Source organism: Callorhinus ursinus, unplaced genomic scaffold (genome assembly GCF_003265705.2).
Source record: "Callorhinus ursinus isolate GAN/ISIS: 27379988/994484 unplaced genomic scaffold, GSC_fseal_2.0 scaffold9, whole genome shotgun sequence".
NCBI lineage: Eukaryota > Metazoa > Chordata > Mammalia > Carnivora > Otariidae > Callorhinus > Callorhinus ursinus.
Genome location: NW_027397071.1, coordinates 60,275,455 through 60,299,189, shown reverse-complemented (window position 1 = coordinate 60,299,189; position 23,735 = coordinate 60,275,455). Strand labels below are relative to the sequence as shown.

The following is a 23,735-nucleotide window of genomic DNA, read 5'->3' as shown; positions in this document are numbered from 1 at the left end:
GATTGGCTATGGGGTGTGGGGGGTCAGCACCCCTAACCCCTGTGTTTCTCAAGAGTCAAGTGTATTTGAGAACACTATAATGTTAGAGCTGGAAGGACTCTTAGGAATTATTTCCAGTTCAACATTCTCACTCAATAGAGTCCCCAGGGAAGACCACAGCTGGCTACCTGGTCTGACCAGCATTTAAACGCAGGCCTCCTGATTCCCATCCAGTGCTCAAAGCACACCACCATACTTCCTGTTCTTTTAGTCTCTCCTCTCTGCAAACCAACAGGCTATCTTCTGGAAAGATTTGGGAAGAAATCTTAACTCATGAAGATTTTCAGGAACCCTGCTTCAGGTAGCACATTTTGGGGAGCTGGGGTAGGTGGGCTATAATTTATTTCCCAAGAATCTGTACCCAAGAGACACAAAAAACAAAAGTTTGAAAAATTATTAATTCCTTTCAGGAACAATTAAATATTCTTCCTTGGGAGGGCATAATGATAAATGTTAACTAAATACTCTTTAAGGTTGTAACACGATATGAAGTGCCTATTTTTTCACTTAATCCTCACAACACAGCCCTCCTGCCTCAAGTTGCCCTCCTACACTACATACACAGTGTATGCAATTGCTTGGTTACTTGTCTTGACAGTCTTCAGACTATAAGCTGAAAAAAGACAGGGATCTCAATGATCAGGCATACCATTCATTTCTTCTTCCAACACTATTCCTGAGCATGAATGAGACCGAAATGGTCCTGGCTTACTGCAGCAGACTATACTTGCAATAACCTCTCTCACTCCACATGCTTTTCTTACAAAGTGACCTCAGCATTCCTTCCATGGGGGTCCTTCCCCTTGAACATGCCCTTACAGTGGAAGCGATGCTACGTGATTTTGTAAGGCTAGATGACAAAAATGCAACACATTTCCACCTTTTTCTCTTGGGGCAGGCACTCTTAGAATCCAGCTGTCATACTGTGAGGAAGCCCACATGGAGACCATGAAGAAAGACCACATGGAGAAGCAACCTGCTCAGCTGAGGCCCCAGACATGGAACCAAGGGACATACCTTTCCCACTGTGCCTTGTTTGAATTCCTGACCCACAGAATCATGAACATAATAAAATGATTCCTTTACACCACTAAACTTTGGGGTCGTTTATTATGCAGCAATGGCAACTGGAACAACCACACATGACTTAACATCTAACAAGGAATAAAGATACTAAATAGGACAGTAACTGGAACAGAATAAATTATTTGTTGAGGGTCCAAGGTAGTTATTATTATGCCCATTTTGCAGATGAGGAACTGAGCTTTGAGAGGTTAAGCAATTTGCCCTAAGCCTCTAGGATGGTCAATGGCAGAGTAAAATAAAACTCAGATCTACACTCACATTCCTAACACCATATTCTGTCTCCCTTGGTACTTATAATTTTGTGCTAAATATACAGTAATCTGTTTTAAAATGGGATTGTCAGTACTGAAAACATTCTGGCCCAGTAGAATTCACCATGCAGTTTCATCACTGAGATGGAAACCTACATATCACCTTCTCAGAGAAGCCTTCTTTGGCTTCTAGCTCATGTAATGCTGGCTCCCTTACCCTCCCCAGCCATCCTACTCCATCACAGTTTCATTTTGTTTATGGCACTTATCCCTAGCTGAAATTTTCTTGCTTTTTAATTTGTTCTTGTTCATGTGTCCACTCTCTGTACCTCTGACTTGAATATAAACTCTGTGAGAACAGGCACCTTCTCTGTCCTGTCCACTGCTATATCCCTAGGGCCTAGGGCAGTGCCTGGAATATGGTAGGTGATCAAAAATTATTTGCTGGAGTGACCACATTCAGGCACACTGAATGTCCACCCAACTCATCACCTACCAATAAACACGCAAATAGGGAGGACATAGAAAAAGAATTTAAAACAGCAGGACTGCATCAGAATCATTCCATCCAGTAAGGTCAGTACAAAAAAATGGAAGAAAGGAATCCATGCTACCACTCTTCCACTTAGAAAAAGCACAAACCCTGAGTTCAAAAGATGTAGAGAAGGGGATGGAGTAGGGGGTCATACCTCCTATCCCCCATTCATAACCATTATCCCCTCACTCCTCAAAAAAATTCAGTTTCTTCAGACACACTGACTGAAGCACACCAAGGACAACTGTTAGGTACCCTCTAACATCATACCTTCTGCCCTTCATCTGGCCTTTCTTTATATACCAGTCACACCTTCCTGGTATGCAGGTCCTATTCTCCTCAAGACCTGTACAGAGGAGGCAATAACCCAGCTCTTCAGGGAAGAGGTAAGGAGGGGGAATCTCAGAGCCAGGGAAAGGATCTCTGCATATGCAGGTGTCCAGAGACCCTATTTCTCCCAGAAGAGAAGGTAATTGAATGTTCCTGAAGACTTACCAAGTGCTAGGCACCTATGCTGGACTCTTAAACATGCTTTCCCTAATTTAAGGGTGATTCCTTACTCCCAACCCAAGAATTTAGGGAGGCCTCCAGCACAACTTCCTCATCTCAACATTCCCCCGACCCGCTACTCCCTACCCCCAAGAAATACTCAAAATCCAGGAGCGGTTAGGGAGGATAAAAAGAAATCTGGCGTGGCCTAAGAGATAGAACGGGAGGGGAATCGTGTTAGTACAAGAAGAGGGCTATACTGGGCTGGGCCCGGTATGAGTAAAGATTAAGATAAGAAGTTGGTCTGACCCTTTCCAAGCCCAATATGTCCAGCAGAAGAGGTGACGAGAAGCAGGAAACTGAAGCCCAGCAAACAGGTGGCCCTGAGATGAGACCGCAGCTCCATGGTGGTAGATGCACGGGGCCACTGGGCTGAGCAGACGGAGGACGGCCAGAGCCCTAGCACAAAGTCCGCGCCGTTCCCCAAGTGCGGCTCAGCCCAACCCCTCGCGTTCCCAGATTTTTTCCCCCACCCCGGTAACCCTGGAGGAAGTGATGTTAGACGGATGTGGGTGGTGCCTCCGGGGTCCGGTTTGAGGTGGAGTAAGTTTAAAGGTGCAGATCACGTAGAAGGGTGCGGGAATTGCTCTCCAGCGCAAGCTGCTTCCCTTGGATTCTGGGCGTTCAATCGGAAGGCCGAGATGGAAAAGGTGGATGAGATAGCGGGGGTAGGGGGTGGGGAGAGGCCTCCGGAGAACCGTTGCTGGTTGCGTCTGCCTGCAAGCGAGCCCCTCCCTGCAAGAACCGCTGCACTTAATATTCACAACGCAAATTATTGATCGGTGAAGTAAGCGGCTCCCAACAGTGGACGCGTCGCCATTGGCCTCCCCTTTCTTGCTCCGCAAATAAAAAAAGACTGGACAACCAGATTTCATTCTTAAGTTCCTTCCGGGGCCACGAGGAGACCTGGCAAACCTGTTCTGCAGTGCATGGTCTCGAGCCTTACAAGAATGCCCTCTTCCTGCTGGAGAAGCAGCGCTGGACCTTATTTTTCCTTGCAGCAGCAGTTCTTCCACTCAGGGATGATGCAACCAACTGATGCAAGCTCCGAGAAAACCGAACTTCGGATCTTACTGCAAAACTGACCTAGTTCTTCAGGGAACCAGGACAAAAGTCACTGCAGGCATTTAAAGCGTAAAGCTTCTTCTGGTTAAATCTACTTGCCTTGTTTTTAAACTTTGTGGGTTGAATATTTCTTTCTCATTTTTTTTTCTTTAAACAACATAACAGGTCAAAATTTCCCGTCTCCTCTCTGAGTGGAGACTAGATGAGTCTCCATACTAATGAGTCCGCACTAGTTGAGTCCGACAGTGCGGAGTTAATGCTTAGTGAAAGACACGCGACAAAAGTACACAACCAAACAAAAATACACACCTTTTTTTATTAGGATCCCTACAAATTTGTAGGCACAGACACAATGGAATTCTCGGGAGACTGCAAGCTCCAGAATGCAGTGCGGCCACCTGCACCTGCCACATTTCTATTGGGAGGCGCAGAGCAGGCTGGGTTTTGTAGTTCGTATATGCGTTCCCCGCGATAGGCTGCTCTGGTGAGAGAGAGAGGCGGAGCCGGTTGTGTCACGTGGGCCCCGCTCCCGCCGCCGCTGCTGCCGTCGTCTTTCTCTGTCTCGACTGAGGCAGCCATCTTGCTCTTGCCGCGTGCTGTTGTTGGAGGACCCTCCCTGCTTCAGGTGAGACCCCCGGCGGTCCCGCCACTCCACGGCCATAGGCCGCTGCGCACGGTCTCCCCCCGCCCTCTTCTACCGACACCCGCCAACCACTCGGGCTGCCACTTCCGCCGTGGCGCGCCGAGTGGGGGCGGAGGCGGCTGGTTTGGCTTGTCGGTTACCGGCGGCGCAGCTGGGGGTCGGCACCTGAGGGAAGGTCCCCATCACCACCGCTTCCTGTGGGGGCCAGCGGGGACCCGCGCTGTTGCCGCCCAGATTCAGTCCCAGGAGGCGCGTGATCCCCCGCCTCTCTCCTGTTACTCTACTTTATTCACAACAACAGTGCTTTGACAACAGCCTATCTGTTGTCATCTCATTTGATCTTCCCACTCTACAGATAGGGAAACTGAGGTTAGCAGCCTCCGGCCCCAAGCGCTTGGGACTGAATTCTGTTGCAGCTCTCCTCACCTCGTAATGGCAGTATTTGTTTACAGTTCTGCTTCCCTCCCTGAGAAATTGCCTTGACTCTCTCGGCCCCATCACACTGCCTGATGCATAGTAGGCTGTCAGGAAATTGACCGATGGGCACCCTGTTACACAGCTAGTGAATGGCGGTTTCAACTTCCGTTCCCACATTCTTTCACTTACACCATAGCTGTCCCCTCGGGAGTGGTAACAATAGTACCAGTTTTTGCGTATCTACTGTGAGCCATACCCTGTACTTGATAACTTAACCTTTAACCCTTAAAACAACCGTATGAGTTGTGTGGTGATAAACCTTTTCTAATACAGAAGGAACACAAGTTCAGAAAGTAAAATACCTTTCTGAAGTCCTAAGTGGTAGAACCTTGATCCTTCTGATTCCAAAACTTGTGCCTCTCTTAGAGAAATCCCACATAATAAAAAGTTGGGACTAAAGGTTGAAATTATTTTATCTGTGTGTAAACATGGTGAAAGTGCCTACTGTAATACTTGGAACTTAGGCACTCAATAAATACTAATTATAACCTAATTATTTACATCTTTCTTGAGTCCTCGAGTAAAGGACTAAGCTATCCTAGGATCCCCAAGGAAGAATTCAGTAATTTATGTTCTTAGGAAGTTACTTCTCCCTTTTGTACCCTCATTTCCAAATTTATTAAATTAGGAGGGAGGTGAACTATTTTGTTTGTTTATAATTTATTTATACCCTGCTGTTGCTTGCAGGTATTTGAGATGGCCTCACATACAAAACAAATAATGGGTACAATGAAGTAAAGGTTATTGAGGAATAGGGAATTAAATCAGGTGATCTTTGAGGTCTAGGCCAGATTCGAGCTTGGCATCTCATCTCCCATAGACTGAGTCCAATCCTCTTTACTACTTCAATTCCACACACCCCAACCTGTTAGTAGACAAAGGACCACCTTTCTTCCTCTCCTCCCCACCCCCCTTGAGTTTATAACCTCCCTGAAATGCTTTTTCTCTGAGATAATTCTTGGGAACAAGTTTTCTGTTGTACTGATTACATAGAATGGAATCTGTTCTTTCATCTACACATTGATATAAAGAGTTAATTTTGTTTTTGCTTTTGTTTGGAACAAGTCAAGGCTCTTCATCTTGACTTCAATTTCTTGTCTTCCATCTCTTCTCTTGGGATTGTTACTTCAAAATGTAGAAGAGTTCCAGAAGGTTTACCCTGTGTCTAGTTCTAGTATTTTCACTTAGCCCATTTTTTGTAAAAAAAAAATTTAGGTTCTTGTTAGTTCACTATACTTTCATGGCCATGTTCCTTTGGGAAAAGTGAATATTGATCCTTTTCTGTGGATATTGAGTATAGACATTGGGATTTGCATCAGCAAATTTAAGTCTATGGCTGAGTTGTGATTGGTACACACCTAAGCCTTCTGGCTTTGTATTCCTCCTGTAAAGGAATGTTTTTAGCTGCTGAGCATCGTGATACAGTGCTGGGCAAAGATTGAGGAATCATAAATTCTGAATGTTATTTGGGAACTGGACTTTAGCCTTGAAACATATATATATGGGTTAGTGCTAAAGTACAGTGTCAAAATACAGAATAGTTAGTACTTATTTAATCTTTGATTCTCTTTCATTTCTCAAAGACATAATCTTTTTCATGTGAATGATAATTATAAAGAGGTTAGAGAATTGGTCATAAAAGTTTTGTTAACAGCTTTTATTCCCTCATATCTTAGTAATGGTCTGTTGGTCCACAGAACAAGTAAAAGAAGACTTTTGACCTTGGCTTATTATTTTTTTTAAAAGATTTTTATTTATTTATTTGAGAGAGAGAGAGCATGAGCAAGGGAGAAGCAGACTCCCCGCTGAGCAGGGAGCCCGATGCGTGGCTCCATCCAGGGACTCTGGGGTCATGACCTGACCTAAAGGCAGATGCTTAACCAGCCTAGTCACCCAGGTGCCCCTTAACCTTGGCTTTTATTTGTTTATATAATGTGGAATGTTAAAACCCATTATAAACGTAAGAACTTTTTTCTGGTAGGAATATCACTGATCAGATTAGGATTTATGACTTTACAATTTTCTTAAAATTTTCAAAATCAAAACTCGCCTTAAAAAGCTTACTTTTAAGAATCTCCTCCCCCCCCAAACACACACAAAAATTTAGAATTAATGTAGCAGAGATGTTTTTATCAAATTGTGCAGTGAAGCATTTTACCATGTATGCAAAAATATCTTGACAAGTGTGACATACTATATCAGTGCAAGATATTGAATGAACTCTGTGGAAAGGGCTGCTAAAGTGCTGAATGTCTGAAAATCTGGCTCTCTTTTCCTGTTACTAATGTACCATCTGACCTCGAATAGAAGATATGACTGCCTCATATCTTGACAGCTAGAGAGCCTATTGTTGAATTTCTTCTTTGTCCAGCTTTTTTGGGGGGGGGGCTTCTATTTATGGTTACAAGGTTATATATAGTTTGTTTATGATTTGGGAGAAAAAAGTCTACTTAAAGGTTGTGTTAATAACATTTGGTAACTGCTCTCTGCTGTAAAAATCTTCGGGGGAAAAAAACTGGCTTCTCTAGAGATTTTATAATTGGGTAGGTTTTACTGAATGCCAAAGAACTGAATTTTGATGTGGGTTTTGTTTTTTTGGGGGGGTTTTGTGTGTGTGTGTGTGTGTGTGTGTGTGTTTTAAGATTTTATTCATTTATTTGAGAGAGAGCATGAACATGGGGGAGGGGCAAAGGGAGAGGGGAGAAGCAGGTTTCCCGCTGAGCAGGGAGCCTGATGTGGGCCTCCGTCCCAGGACCCTGGGATCTTGACCTGAGCTGAAGGCAGACGCTTAACTGACTGAGCCACCCAGGCGCCCCGTGAATTTTTTTTTTAAGGTTTCTTTTTTTTTTTTTTTGAGATTTTATTTATTTGAGAGAGAGAATGAGATAGAGAGCATGAGAGGGGAGAGGGTCAGAGTGAGAAGCAGACTCCCCGCTGAGCAGGGAGCCTGATGCGGGACTCAATCCCGGGACTCCAGGATCATGACCTGAGCTGAAAGCAGTTGCTTAACCAACTGAGCCACCCAGGCGCCCCCGTGAATTTTGTTTTTAAGGAGGGATCTTCAAATAGGTAACTTTGAGTCCCATTCTGTTTTTTTTTTTTAAAGGTGTTTTTATTTTTTTTATTTTTTTAAGATTTTATTTATTTATTTGACAGAGACAGAGATAGCAAGAGTAGAAACACAAGCAGCGGGAGTGGGAGAGGGAGAGCAAGCTTCCCTCAGAGGAGGGAGCCCAATGTGGGACTCGACCCCAGGACCCTGGGATCATGACCCGAGCTGAAGGCAGACGCTTAACGACTGAGCCACCCAGGCACCCCCCATTCTATTTTCTGTTCGTATATTTAACTCCCTTTTGGTCTTACACTTAATTTTGGTTCTCTTAATATCTGGTTTATGAAGCTAGAACAAGTTATTAATATTTATTAAGAATATATAGACAGTATTAATATGATCATGGTGGTGATGAATATTGCAAACCTAATGAACAGAAGGTACTGTTGCATAAACAGTTATTTTATTTTGGTAAAACGGTAACTTTAACAAATCTATTTTTCCCCCCTAGATTTACCAACAGCATGAATCAAGAAAAGTTAGCCAAACTTCAGGCTCAGGTCCGGATAGGGGGCAAGGTGAGTGTGGCATAAGAAAAATTGAGAGGAGAATGTATTATTACCAGATAGTAGTAGTATTTTGGATTTGTGGTCATTGGAAATCTAAAATCTTTTCAATAATCAAGATCAAACCACATTTCAATTTGAAAATAACTTGTCTAGATTTAAAATAGGTAACTAGAAAACTTCTTTGTCTGGTGGTACAATGGAAATAGCCACTTTTGTTTGAATTCTCTTAACATCTGGTAGTTATGTGACATGAACAAGTTATCTGACCTTGTTAGGCTTCCATCTTCCCATCTGCAAAATAGAAATAATCCTGCATAAGATGCTTCTGAGGATTAGAGTAATACTTATAAAACATCTAACATGGTGTGGGCACAGAGTAGATACTTAATAAATGATAGCTATTATGTTAGACTCATTTGCAGGGCATCCCAGATGTTGAGTTTACCTCATCTTGACTGGATACACCTACTTCTACAGTTAGGTTTATTAGGTTTAACTGGAAATGCTCAAGCTGATTGTACGTTTTGTTCATTGCTAGGTTTTCCTCCCAAATTCCTGCCTATTCTTCTATGTTGGTCAATATGTGCACAAACATTCTTATTCCGTGTACTTTGAAGCCTAAGGAAAAGCTCATTCTGAGAATCTTTGATTCCCTGCAGCTCTAGCCCCCAGCTCAAGGAGAATACTCTGCCTTTATCTCTGCCCAGTACAATCTTTGTAAAAGGAAAAGTGAAAATAGTACTCAGCTCAGACCTGGGAAGGGAGTAGGTAGGATGCTATGTAGCAGCTCTCCTTTTCATTTACTTTGATGATAACCACAGCTCCTAGGGATGGAGATAGAAGGGGAAGGGAAGAAGTGACTCATACTTTCTCCTTCCATAGCAATACAGTTATAGGACTCTGGAGTCATATTAACACATTCATGTAACCAAAGTGGTCACATTGTAACATCAAGTATAATGTAATATACCAATGCAAAAACTAGGGATATTCAGGAACCATAGAATATACCTGGAAGAGCTTGAGTCAGCACATCACTATTATATATTTTAAACCAGGTGGTTGGCACATTCATTCATTTAACTAGTTTACTGTGCACCTACTATGTGCCAAGCACATAGTAGATAACCAAGATTTTCTTCTCTTGACACAGCTTAGCGTGGAAGAGAAACATGCTCACAATTACACTACAGAATAATAAATGTTAAAATGAAGTACAAGGTGCTCTTGCCTAGGAGGGGCAAGGACATCATCACTGAGCTGAGATTTGGAGAACAAACGAATTTATCAATAAGTAGAAAGGTGAGAGTAAGTGGGTAGAGTGAAAAGGGGATCATCATTCTTACACATGCTAAGGCATGCTGTGATAGCATGGTGCTTAACAGAATGGCTTGCTTTAGTTTGGTACAGTTAGAGTTTAGACTATATAATGGATAAAGAATGGTAGGAGATGAAACAACCAGGTAATTTGGGGTTGTATATGCCGTACTAAGGAGTACAGGATTTTATCCTATAGGCAAGGGGCAACTATTGAAGGATTTTAAGAACAGTCATTTTAGAAAAGTAGGTGCTGGCAACATGGAAAATGGAATGAAATGGAAGTTTGGCATAGAGGAGAACAATTGAGAGGCTGCTGCTGAAGTATATGGAACACAAATTTAGGAGTTGGAATGACATAACTCATATGAAAAGGAAAAAGGAGTCTAGGATGACCCCCGGATTTCTGGTTTTAAAGACTAGGTATATGGTAATACCACCAGCTATAAAACTTAGGAAATATAGGAAGAATAGTTTGATGGACTGATCAGCTTTTAGACATGTTGAATTTGAGGTACTCAGCTGAGGATCATTTCATTTGAGGCATACAGCGAGCAGTTAAGCTATCCCTGAGTCAGGAACACTTCACAGATAAATGACCATCTATGAAAGTAGTCACCCCTAATCCATCCTTCAGCAACTGGGTTTTGTCACAACCTCTGCTGCTACTCACAGAAGTCTCTTCCACTCCCACCAGCATTGCTGAGACTGAAGCCCCTACCTACTCTCTATAGAGCTGATTCCCTGAGTACTGCAGTAATTACCCAGAGATGGAAACCTCTCTTCCTTTCCTCCTGCCATGTCTCAGAAAGATTTAGCCCTCAAGACAGGCTTCTTTTGGTAATGTTTTATTTCTGCTTTAGGTTATATTTTTTTAATTGGCCCAGGAATTTAATCCATTATTTTAAATAGTTTTTCAGTGGAAATATATATTTAGAGTTTCAAAGTAACCATTTAGAAATGAGCTATTTCTATCTCAGTGAATAGTATAATTGTCAAACTATTTGCTCAGGCCAATATTCTAAGCATCATTCTAGATTCCTTTTTTCCTCATTTCCCACGTCCAATCCATCAGCATGTTGATTCTTCTGACAGTCTAAGCTCTCACCGTCTCCACTGCCAGAATTCTCCTCTCTCATCGACTACTGCAGTAGCTTCCTGATTGATCTCATTATCGTTCATTTTCCACAGCAACATCAGTCATCTGTAAAAATCATAAATGAGATCAAATCATTCCCATGCTTAAAACCTTTGTATTGCAGCTAGAATAAAATCCAACTCCTGCCCGTGGCATTCTAGGCTATGTGATTTGGCCCTTGCCTATCTTTCTGAATGCATTTTCCTCCTTCCCGTTTGCTCACTCTGCCAAAACCATGACTGACCTGCTTTCTCTCTGTAGAAACAGTAGGTTCACTCTTGTTTTATTCTGCTTGGATCACTCTTCCCCTAGATCTTCCTATGGGTCTCAGCTCATAATGTCACCTCTTCAGAGGGCCTTCCCTGAACATTCTAATAAAGTAGTGCTCTGCCCCCACCCAATAAATACTCTTAGTACTATGTTGGGTTTTTTTTCCCTTAATACCCTTATCCCATTTGAAAGGATCTAATTTGTTTATATATTTATTGACTTTTCCATCCCACTATAATGTATGCTCCTTGAACTAAGAACTTGATTTTTTTCATTCCTAGGAATGTAGAACACTCAGTTGTAGGCATTTGATTCTTAATTATGTCAGAATCTTCAATGTTTCAGAATATCTTTAGATTTAACTTTATTGTCAGGGATTGGTGGGTACTATAAAAAGCATTCCTTGTAATGTTTGGAAGTTGTCATAAAACACAATTGTATTTTATTTTTTATTAAAAAAGTTTTGAAACAACATATTGAAATGATAAATGGATACTGGAAAAAGAACTGACTAGAACTGGCCCTCAAAAATCTGGGTTAGGCTGACAATCACAACTCTGAGCGGTCTTCTTAGTCATTACTATTAAGTCAGCGATTTCTTATGTGGTTTTTAATTAGAGTATTGTGAATAGGAAGACATGTGACTGCAGTTGCCAGATGCTAGGCATCCTAACACTTCTGTTTGGTTATTTTTCAGGGTACAGCTCGCAGAAAGAAGAAGGTGGTACATAGAACAGCTACAGCTGATGACAAAAAACTTCAGAGTTCTCTAAAAAAACTGGCTGTGAATAATATAGCTGGTATTGAAGAGGTATGATCATTTTATAAATTGTTAAATTATGTGGACAAATAGCACATTCACAAATACACTTTTCAAATGTAAAATATCAGCTTAGAAGAATCAGATATTGTCAGTCACGTGTCTTTGAAGGACTAGTTGTTGAATTTGCTTATTGTATAAAAATGGATGATTGTAAAAAAATGATTTTAGTTGACAGATAAGGAATTCGTCATACTTTTCTGACTCAAAGTATTTGGCATATGTGACAAAATTATGGAACTGCTCTTGAATTTTCATGCAAAATAAGATTTTTTTTCTAATAATATAGAAATAAACTCCAAGATTTCTTCAAATAAGGTGGATTTTTTTTTCCCTTTCTACTCAATCTCTTTATTACCTCAGCCAAGAAGCTCTAGCAATAGCTTTACTTGGATTGGTTTTCTTATTAGACCTTTTCCAGAAATTATTGGTTAAATTTTTTAAATCATCTTAATAAATTTTGGTGATACTGCTTTTCTCAAATATGAAGCCAAAGACTAGTGTTATTTCAAAAGATACTCAAGAAAAATGGTAACATCAGCTATTTATGATCTGTTACCATCTAGATTCACGTCTACCTAATAATTCCATTTCTAATAGTAACCAATGTTTAAATTTTCACTACTATAAATTAAATTGAATGTTTAAGTTAAATTGTACTTAATGATATCATTACTGTGTGTGGTACCACCTCACGATTTTTAACAGATCATTAATGCATATGTGCTATAAAACAGATCAGAAATAATGTGGAGGCAAGGATCACTAATAAATAGCAGAGTACCAAAGAAAAGGCAGTGAAATGGCCACACATTCCTTCTACTGTGCATATATGAATAAATATTAACACATCATTTAAATCTGCTTTGTACTTTCAAAATTAGTATAGTGATAAAATAGAAAATGTAAGACACATGTATCTTTTCTTCCTTTTAGCTTGATGTGCCTGTGCATTCTTACTCTGATAAAGATTAGAACTTCATTTGCAAGTCTTGAAATTAAACATTTTATATGCCTTTTTTTCTTTTGAGCTATTGAAAAACTTTCATGTATTTTTATTGACCTAAAATAATTCTCAGAGAGATCATTCTCTTTATCTGGGGTATATATGAGGGAAAAAAATCTAAACCTCTCTTAAAATCCAAAGCTTTGGGGTGCCTGGGTGGCTCAGATGGTTAAGTGTCTGCCTTCAGCTCAGGTCATGATCTTGGGGTCCTGGGATCGAGCCCCGCGTGGGGAAATCCCTGCTCAGCGGGGAGCCTGCTTCTCCAACTCCCTCCCCCTCTGCCTGCCACTCCGCCTGCTTGTACTTTCTCTGTCAAATAAAAAGTAAAAAAACTGAAAAAAAAAAAAATCCAAAGCTTGGTTTAAAAAAAAAAAAGTAGGAATAATGGACAATAACTGATAATGTTAAACCTAAACAACTTATAAGTGTTCTGGCAATCTTACATCTTTGCATACATTTCTCTCTCTGACTCCGCCCCCCGCCTCGTGCCCTGCCATCTCAGCACTATTGACATTTTGAACCAGCTAGTTCTTTATTGTGAGAACTGCCCTGTGTATTATAGGATGTTTAAGCAGCTTCCCTGACCTCTACCCACTAGATACCAATAGCCCCACTTACCACCCCCCCCCAGTTATGACATCCAAAATGTCCTCAGACTTTGTCACATGCCCCCTAGGGGACAAAGTCACCCTTGGTTGAAAAACACCCTTTTAGAGAGAGGAAAAGATTCTATTTATACCTCCTTGAAGTGTAGATTTAACTATGTAATATCTCCAAGGGCATGTTTTTCTAAATGTTTGTTTTTGTTCAGATTTGGGACACTTTATGGTTCTTATAATTAATAAAACTTTTTGTGGTCAGATAGCATTAATTTTATAAATGTTTTATAATAAAATAAAGAAACAAATCAGTTAACAGTCTTTGATCTTTTCAGAATACAGCCAAACGTGTTAATGCAGTGCTGAGGTGAAGATATTTTTGTAGTTGAAATTGTTCTAATAAAGTAATGATAGTCAACACTTAGTGGACATCTAATGTGTGCCAAGCATTTTGCCAAGGACTTGCTAGATAGTAGTTTATAAGTTATTCACAGTCTCTGTCCTTTGGAGCTTACAGTCTAGTAGGGAAACTAATTAGATAACAGACAAATATGTATTATCCCATTTCAGATTCAACTGACTCTCTTTGAGTCAGTTGTTACTGGTTACAGAGAAGAAAACTGAGACAGAATTAGGTACCTGCCCAAGATCACTTAGCTAGTAAGTGCTGGATTCTGAGTGTTAAAACCAGAGTTCATTCTGTTCATCAATTTATCCTGCTTTTGGTCATTTCATTTGCACTTTCTTATATCCTCTCTTGGCCTTTTCCTCTCCTCCTGCTCCCCCCCTTATCCCTCAACACCCCATCAAAGAAAGAAAGTATCTGCCTTATACCTTGTATTATTGAACACCTACCATGCAGAATGCATTAGTTACACTATTACATATAAAAGAAAATCCCTATAAGTATTTCCGAGGACATTGATGTTTCTCTTTTTTCAGGTCTTAATGCAGGCATTATTTCTCCCAGAAGCCTTCCTGGTAGCACACTTACACATTTGTATAAAGAAAGGTCAGATGCCTTTCCTATATGCCTTCATAATGTCCTGTATTTACTTTTATTACAGCATTTATTAAACTGTGATGTGAATTCCTTTTTGTTGCTACTACTGATGGCAGTTCTAACTTTTTGAGGAGTCGTAGCTCCAAAACGTTGCACAGAAAATTAATGCTACAGGGGCACCTGGATGGCCCAGTCGGTTAAACGTCTGACTTCGGCCCCTGGATCGTGATCTCAGAGTCGTGGGATCATGCTTAGCGAGGAGTCTGCTTGCCCCTTCCCCTGCTCCTTCTGTCTCTCTCCCCCCCGCAATAAATAAATCTTAAAAAAAAAAAAAGGAAAGAAATTAGTGCTACCTAATAAACACATACACGCTCTCATTGCACCCAACCCTGGTGATGTCTTCCAGCCCTCACAGACTATACAGAGAAAATGTACATAAAGATAATTAACAATGCAAGGTAACAGCTGTAAAATTTCTGAATATTTGAAGCTAAGATGGAAAGGAGTTTACTTTTTTCCTTCTTTCCCTCTTTTTAAAGTTGTTTTTTTGAGAGCTCTAAGATATTTGTACTTTATGTAACACTTTGCAGATTTTGTGTAGGAATATCTAGTATACTATATATAACCTGGCTTGCCTCAAACATTATGTTTGTGTTACTAAGTTTAAAGTTGACTTTTTTTCAAAAATTTTTTAAAGAAAATGACACACACTTGGTTTAAAAACAGCTCTTTGGAAGGAGAAAAGAAACTACTGCATTAAATGTAAACATGAAAACATATGTACAGAAGTTTTCAGAAACTAAGATGTGAAAAAATATATCTTAGAATAGAAGAAACACATTAATTATAATTTTGTTATTTTTTATTTGGAATGTTTGAAACTTTTTTCAAAGTGCTAAACTCTGGGGTACCTGGCTGGCTCAGTCAGTAGAGCAGGGGACTCTTGATCTGGGGTTATGAGTTTGAGCCCCACATTGGGTATGGAGTTTACTTAAAAAGAAAAAAAGTCCTGACCTCTAAGGAATTTTTAAATTCCTGTTTTTCAGGAATTTAAGAAAAGCAGATAAAAACTTTCAAAAAGAGAAGACATCATTGCCATTGTTGTAAAACAAAAAATAATATTACAATGTTTTCCGTACTTAGACCTTCAAAACATCAAACAAGTAGAAAGTACTCAGTTTGGTGGGTGGGGAACAGGGAGATCAGTGGTGGCTTCCAAAAATTCACGGAATGTACTTCTGCCAAGAAAAGTTCTAATCTTACTTTCTAAGCTGTTGGTTTTGGCGATTTTTTTCTCCCTCCCGAAGCTTAATTTATATCCTCTTTAGAAACTTTAAAAACTGAAGGACTGTTTGGATTAAGACAAGCTTCTCTGTTCTTTTATGTATTCATTAGTTTGTTGATTTGGTGTAATAAATTAGTCATAGATTTCTTTCACATGTTACCAAAGACGGAGAAATCCAAAGCTGTCAAAAAGTAAGGGGTATGGGAGTGTCAGAGACTGTTTCATACAAAAGCCTAGGTTTTAGGAGGTCATTCCTAGGCAGATGCCAAGAGATTTATAATCCAGAACTAAGTTTCTAAAAATGTTTTATATTCTGCGACATTTGAAGGTATTTGGGTGAGCTTATTTGGTAATCTAGTTGAATATAGTGACTATGCTGTCACCTGTTTTTACCTGATAACATAAATCTGTCAACAATGGGATCTGTTCCATTTCCCAGAAATGATTGATTTTATCAGATTTATTTGGTAGTAAATGTCATCAAAAATCTGAATCTCTGATCCAGATGGCCTAGTTGCTTCATAGAGTTTTATGTTCAGAGGACATCTTCTGTTGTAACTAGGATATAATTCTGCCTCTGTTGAAACTTTTCCTTTATTTCCAGGCCTAATTAATTAATCAACCCTTTCTCTGTACTTCTACTGCCCTTAGCTTAAATTGCTCTGCTATAATACATTTATTAATGACAGCCTCATATTGTGGCATATAATGGTTACTTATTAACCAACTAGTCTTTTTTTCAGATTATAAGAGACTTGATAGCAGGGACCGTGTTTATTCATTTATAGTCTGTAGCATGCTGACTCCCATGATGAGTTTGTTTGGGGCCTATTAAGTTCTTAAGGGATACTGATTATTTGAGATGGAGTTGTTCTCAAGAAGTTAGTCATTGGGGTGCCTGGCTGGCTCATTCAGTGGAGCAGCAACTCTTGATGTCAGGATTGTGAGTTGGGCATAGAGATTACTTATAAAAAAAAAAAGTTAGCCATAGGATGCTGGAGCTCAGGAAAACACTTAGGGCTGAGAATAAAAATATTGTAATTGTACACATAAATATTACTGTTTATATTTTCTTCCTCCTGGTCACACTTGTACCAGAAGGAGGACCTTGGTTGACCCTTAACCACAATTCCTTCTTCCTCCAACTAGAGCCTCAGGTGCCAATGGGTGGACAGCTCTGAGTACAAGGGAGTAAAAGGGAAACACCATGTCCCATTCACCTTATTCCATAGCAGCCTTACTTTAAGATCCCGCTTTTTGGGTTTTTGTTTTATTTTTTACTATTTTTTTTATTGTGGTAAATATATGTAACATAAAATTTGCCATTTTAACCATTTTTAAGTACAGTTCAATGGTATTATATTCAGTGTTATGCAACCACAACCATTATCTATTTCCAAATTTTTTTTTAAATTTTTTAAGATTTTATGTATTTATTTGACAGAGAGAGCACAAGCAGGGGGACTGGCAGGCAGAGGGGGAGGGAGAAGCAGGCTCCCCGCTGAACAGAGAGCTTGACGATGGGCTCGATCCCAGGACCCCGGGATCATGACCTGAGCCAAAGGCAGACGCTTAACTGACTGAGACACCCAGGCGCCCCTATTTCCAAAATTTTTCATCATCCCAAACCAAAACTCTATATCCATTAAGCAATAACTTTGCATCCCCTCTTCCGCAACCCCTGATAGCCAATAACCTACTTTTTGTATCTGTGGATTTGCCTGTTGTAGATATATCGTGTAATACAATATTTGTCCTTCTGTGTCTAACTTACTTCACTTAGCATAATGTTTTCAGGGTTCATCCATGTTTTAGTATGTATCAGAACTTCACTCCTTTTTTTTTTATTTTTATGTTAATCACCATATATTACATCATTAGTTTTTGATGTAGTGTTCCATGATTCATTGTTTGAGAACTTCACTCCTTTTATGGCTGAATAATTTTCCATTGTATGCATAATACCACATTTATCCATTCATCTGTTGATGAACATTTTCTTTTTTTCTTAATTTTTTATTGTTATGTTAATCACCATACATTACATCATTAGTTCTTGCTTGATGTAGTGTTCCATGATTCATTGTTTGTGCATAACACCCAGTGCTCCACGCAGAACGTGCCCTCCTTAATACCCATCACCAGGCTAACCCATCCCCCCACCCCCCTCCCCTCTAGAACCCTCAGTTTGTTTTTCAGAGTCCATTGTCTCTCATGGTTCGTCTCCCCCTCCGACTTACTCCCCTTCATTCTTCCCCTCCTGCTATCTTCTTCTTTTTCTTTTTTCGTAACATATCTTGCATTATTTGTTTCAGAAGTACAGATCTGTGATTCAACAGTCTTGCACAATTCACAGCGCTCACCATAGCACATACCCTACCCAATGTCTATCACCCAGCCACCCCATCCCTCCCACCCCCCACGACTCAGCAACACTCAGTTTGTTTCCTGAGATTAAGAATTCTTCATATCAGTGAGATCATATGATACATGTCTTTCTCTGATTGACTTATTTCACTCAGCATAACACCCTCCAGTTCCATCCACGTCATTGCAAATGGCAAGATCTCATTCCTTTTGATGGCTGCATAATATTCCATTGTGTATATATACCACATCTTCTTTATCCATTCATCTGTCAGTGGACATCTTGGCTCTTTCCACAGTTTGGCTATTGTGGACATTGCTGCTATAAACATTGGGGTGCACGTACCCCTTCGGATCCCAACATTTGTATCTTTGTGGTAAATACCCAGTAGTGCAATTGCTGGATCATATGGTAGCTCTATTTTCAACTGTTTGAGGAACCTCCATACTGTTTTCCAGAGTGGCTACACCAGATTGCATTCCCACCAACAGTGTAGGAGGGTTCCCCTTTCTCCACATCCCTGCCAGCATCTGTCGTTTCCTGACTTGTTAATTTTAGCCATTCTGACTGGTGTGAGGTGGTATCTCATTGAGGTTTTGATTTGGATTTCCCTGATGCCAAGCGATGTTGAGCATTTTTCATGTGTCTGTTGGCCATTTGGATGTCTTCTTTGAAAAAATGTCTGTTCCTGTCTTCTGCCCATTTCTTGATTGGATTATTCTTTGGGTGTTGAGTTTGATAAGTTCTTTATAGATTTTGGATACTAGCCCTTTATCTGATATGTCATTTGCAAATATTTTCTCCCATTCTGTCGGTTGTCTTTTGGTTTTGTGGACTGTTTCTTTTGCTGTGCAAAAGCTTTTTATCTTGATGAAATCCCAATAGTTCATTTTTGCCCTGGCTTCCCGTGCCTTTGGCAATGTTTCTAGGAAGAAGTTGCTGTGGCTGAGGTCGAAGAGGTTGCTGCCTGTGTTCTCCTTTAGGATTTTGATGGACTCCTGTCTCACGTTTAGGTCTTTCAACCCTTTGGAGTCTATTTTTGTGTGTGGTGTAAGGAAATGGTCCAGTTTCATTCTTCTGCCTGTGGCTGTCCAATTTTCCCAACACCATTTGTTGAAGAGACTGTCTTTTTTCCATTGGACATTCTTTCCTGCTTTGTCAAAGATGAGTTGACCATAGAGTTGAGGGTCCATTTCTAGGCTCTCTATTCTGTTCCATTGATCTATGTGTCTGTTTTTGTGCCAGTATCGTACTGTCTTGATGATGACAGCTTTGTAATAGAGCTGGAAGTATGGAATTGTGATGCCGCCAGCTTTGCTTTTCTTTTTCAAGATTCCTCTGGCTATTCGGGGTCTCTTCTGGTTCCATACAAATTTTAGGATTATTTGTTCCATTTCTTTGAAAAAAGTGGATGGTATTTTGATGGGGATTGCATTGAATGTGTAGATTGCTCTAGGTAGCATTGACATCTTCACAATGTTTGTTCTTCCAATCCATGAGCATGGAACGTTTTTCCATTTCTTTGTGTCTTCTTCAATTTCTTTCATGAGTATTTTATAGTTTTCTGAGTACAGATCCTTTGCCTCTTTGGTTAAATTTATTCCTAGGTATCTTATGGTTTTGGGTACAATTGTAAATGGGATCGACTCCTTGATTTGTCTCTCTTCTGTCTTGTTGGTGGTGTATAAGAATGCCACTGATTTCTGTGCATTGATTTTATATCCTGCCACTTTACTGAATTCCTGTATGAGTTCTAGCAGTTTTGGGGTGGAGTCTTTTGGGTTTTCCACATACACTATCATATCATCTGCAAAGAGTGAGAGTTTGACTTCCTTTTTGCCGATTTGGATGCCTTTGATTTCTTTTGGTTGTCTGATTGCTGTGGCTAGGACTTCTAATACTATGTTGAATAGCAGTGGTGATAGTGGACATCCCTGCCGCGTTCCTGACCTCAGGGGAAAAGCTCTCAGCTTTTCCCCATTGAGAATGATATTCGCTGTAGGTTTTTCATAGATGGCTTTTATGATATTGAGGTATGTACCCTCTATCCCTATACTCTGAAGAGTTTTGATCAAGAAAGGATACTGTACTTTGTCAAATGCTTTTTCTGCATCTATTGAGAGGATCGTATGATACTTGTTCTTTCTTTTGTTAATGTATTGTATCACTTTGATTGATTTGCGGATGTTGAACCAGCCTTGCAGCCCAGGGATAAATCCCACTTGGTCATGGTGAATAATCCTTTTAATGTACTGTTGGACCCTATTGGCTAGTATTTTGGTGAGAATTTTTGCATCCATGTTCATCAAGGATATTGGTCTGTAGTTCTCCTTTTTGATGGGGTCTTTGTCTGGTTTTGGGATCAAGGTAATGGTGGCCTCATAAAATGAGTTTGGAAGTTTTCCTTCCATTTCTATTTTTTGGAACAGTTTCAGGAGAATAGGTATTAATTCTTCTTTAAATGTCTGATAGAATTCCCCTGGGAAGCCGTCTGGCCCTGGGCTTTTGTTTGTTGGGAGATTTTTGAGGACTGCTTCAATTTCCTTAATGGTTATAGGTCTGTTCGGTTTTCTGTTTCTTCCTCGTTCAATTTTGGTAGTTGATACATCTCTAGGAATGCACCCATTTCTTCCAGGTTATCTAATTTGCTGGCATAGAGTTGCTCAAAATATGTTCTTATAATTGTTTGTATTTCTTTGGTGTTGGTTGTGATCTTTCCTCTTTCATTCATGATTTTGTTGATTTGGGTCATTTCTCTTTTCTTTTTGATAAGTCTGGCCAGGGGTTTATCAATCTTGTTAATTCTTTCAAAGAACCAGCTCCTAGTTTCGTTGATCTGTTCTACTATTCTTTTGGTTTCTGTTTCATTGATTTCTGCTCTGATCTTTATGATTTCTCTTCTCCTGCTGGGTTTAGGCTTTATTTGCTGTTCTTTCTCCAGCTCCTTTAGGTGTAGGGTTAGGTTGTATATTTGAGACCTTTCTTGTTTCTTGAGAAAGGCTTGTATTGCTATATACTTTCCTCTCAGGACTGCCTTTGCTGTATCCCAAAGATTTTGAACAGTTGTGTTTTCATTTTCATTGGTTTCCATGAATTTTTTTAATTCTTCTTTAATTTCCTGGTTGACCCATTCATTCCTTAGTAGGATGCTCTTTAGCCTCCATGCATTTGCGTTCTTTCCAACTTTCCTCTTGTGATTGAGTTCTAGTTTCAAAGCATTGTGGTCTGAAAATATGCAGGGAATAATCCCAATCTTTTGGTACCAGTTGAGACCTGATTTGTGACCTAGGATGTGATCTATTCTGGAGAATGTTCCCTGGGCACTAGAGAAGAATGTGTATTCCATTGCTTTGGGATGGAATGTTCTGAATATGTCTGTGAAGTCCATTTGGTCCAGTGTGTCATTTAAAGTCTTTATTTCCTGGGCGCCTGGGTAGCTCAGATGGTTGAGCGTCTGCCTTCAGCTCAGGTCATGATCCCAGGGTCCTGGGATCGAGTCCCACATCAGGCTCCCTGCTCAGTGGGAAGCCTGCTTCTCCCTCTGCCTCTCTCTCTCTCTCTCTCTCTCTGACTCTCATGATTAAATAAATAAAACATTAAAAAAAATAAAAAAAATAAAGTCTTTATTTCCTTGTTGATCTTTTGCTTAGATGATCTGTCCATTTCAGTCAGGGGGGTGTTAAAGTCCCCCACTGTTATTGTATTGCTGTCCATGTGTTTCTTCGCTTTCGTTATTAATTGCCTTATATAATTGGCTGCTCCCATGTTCGGGGCATAGATATTTACAATTGTTAGATCTTCTTGTTGGATAGACCCTTTAAGTAGGATATAGTGTCCTTCCTCATCTCTTATTACAGTCTTCGGTTTAAAATCTAATTTGTCTGATATAAAGATTGCCACCCCAGCTTTCTTTTGGCGTCCATTAGCATGGTAAATGGTTTTCCACCCCCTCACTTTCAATCTGGGGGTGTCTTTGGGTCTAAAATGAGTCTCTTGCAGACAGCATATCGATGGGTCTTGTTTTTTAATCCAATCTGATAGCCTGTGTCTTTTGATTGGGGCATTTAGCCCATTTACATTCAGGGTAACTATTGAAAGGTATGAATTTAGTGCCATTGTATTGCCTGTAAGGTGACTGTTACTGTATATTGTCTCTGTTCCTTTCTGATCTGTGCTGCTTTTAGGCTCTCTCTTTGCTTAGAGGACCCCTTTCAGTATTTCTTGGAGGGCTGGTTTCATGTTTGCAAATTCCTTTAGTTTTTGTTTGTCCTGGAAGCTTTTTATCTCTCCTTCAATTTTCAACGAGAGCCTAGCTGGATATAGTATTCTTGGCTGCATATTTTTCTCGTTTAGTGCTCTGAAGATATCATGCCTGTCCTTTCTGGCCTGCCAGGTCTCTGTGGATAGGTCTGTTGCCAATCTAATATTTCTACAATTGTAGGTTACATATCTCTTCTCCAGAGCTGCTTTCAGGATTTTCTCTTTGTCTCTGAGACTCATAAGTCTTACTATTAAATGTCGGGGTGTTGACCTATTTTTATTGATTTTGAGAGGGGTTCTCTGTGCCTCCTGGATTTTGATGCCTGTTTCCTTCCTCACATTAGGGAAGTTCTCTGCTGTAATTTGCTCCAATATACCTTCTGCCCCTCTCTCTCTTTCTTCTTCTTCTGGGATCCCAATTATTCTAATGTTGTTTCGTCTTATCGTATCACTTATCTCTCGAATTCTGCCCTTGTGATCCTGTAGTTGTTTGTCTCTCTTTTTCTCAGCCTCTTTATTTTCCATCATTTGGTCTTCTATATTACTGATTCTCTCTTCTGCCTTATTTATCCTAGCAGTTAGTGCCCCATTTTTGATTGCACCTCATTAATAGCCTTTTTGATTTCAACTTGGTTAGATTTTAGTTCTTTTATTTCTCCAGAAAGGGTTTCTCTTAATAACTTTCATCCTTTTTTCAAGCCCAGCTAGTATCTTTAAAGTCATGATTCTGAACTCTAGGTCCGACATCGTACTAATGTCCGTATTGAGTAGGTCCCTGGCTGACACTACTATCTCTTGTTCTTTTTGCCGAGGTGATTTTTTTCGTCTTGTCATTTTGTCCAGAGGAGAAGAGATGAATGAGAGAACAAAATGCTAACAGGTTAACAACGTCCCCAGCAAATATACTCTATACAAATCAGAAAAGACCTGAAACCAGGGGAAAAGAAAGGGAAAGAAAGAAAAAAGAAAGAGAAAAGAAAGAAAGAAAAAAAAAACCAAAAAGAAAAAGATTAAAAACAAAAAAGAACAATACAAAAAAAAACAAATATGATCAAATATGATCAGGCTAGTGCATAGATCAGTGCCACAGACTAGATTTTGGGCATATTTTGGTCTGTTAGAAAAAAGTGCCTCCTAAAATTTTAAAGGAAGAAAGACTTATATATGTACAAAATAAGGGTTGATACAATGAAGGGATGGAAGATGACTGTAAAGATGAAAATTATAAAAGATTTTATAAAAGGAATTGATACGATAAGTTGTTTGAAAAAAGAAGATTTAAAAAAAAAAGGGAGAGAATGTGATCAGGCAGGAGACTAGAACAAAGCCATACACTAGTGATTTAGGGTATATTTTGATCTGTTAGAAGAAACTGTATCTCAAAATTTTAAAGAGAGAACAAC

General features: G+C 39.8%; 2 protein-coding genes across 4 annotated transcripts in view; one reads left to right on the top strand and one right to left on the bottom strand.

Moving 5' to 3' along the window:
- TXNDC12 (thioredoxin domain containing 12) overlaps positions 1 to 2,958 on the bottom strand; it is a 31,116-nt gene extending 28,158 nt beyond the window's left edge. For both annotated transcript variants that reach the window (XM_025871604.2, XM_025871606.2), the window contains exon 1: positions 2,710 to 2,958. In XM_025871604.2, the coding sequence (XP_025727389.1) occupies positions 2,710 to 2,806 (97 nt within the window). In that variant the 5' untranslated portion in view covers positions 2,807 to 2,958. The remainder of the gene's footprint in view (positions 1 to 2,709) is intronic.
- A 125-nt stretch (positions 2,959 to 3,083) lies between these two features.
- BTF3L4 (basic transcription factor 3 like 4) overlaps positions 3,084 to 23,735 on the top strand; it is a 37,551-nt gene continuing 16,899 nt past the window's right edge. The window contains exons 1-3 of one of the 2 annotated variants that reach the window (XM_073896754.1): positions 3,084 to 3,594; positions 8,209 to 8,275; positions 11,689 to 11,802. In XM_073896754.1, coding sequence (XP_073752855.1) covers positions 8,222 to 8,275; positions 11,689 to 11,802 — 168 coding nt within the window. In that variant the 5' untranslated portion in view covers positions 3,084 to 3,594; positions 8,209 to 8,221. Of the gene's footprint in view, positions 3,595 to 3,914; positions 4,151 to 8,208; positions 8,276 to 11,688; positions 11,803 to 23,735 lie in introns of those variants that run through there. The other variant, XM_025871608.2, reaches the window with a different exon arrangement.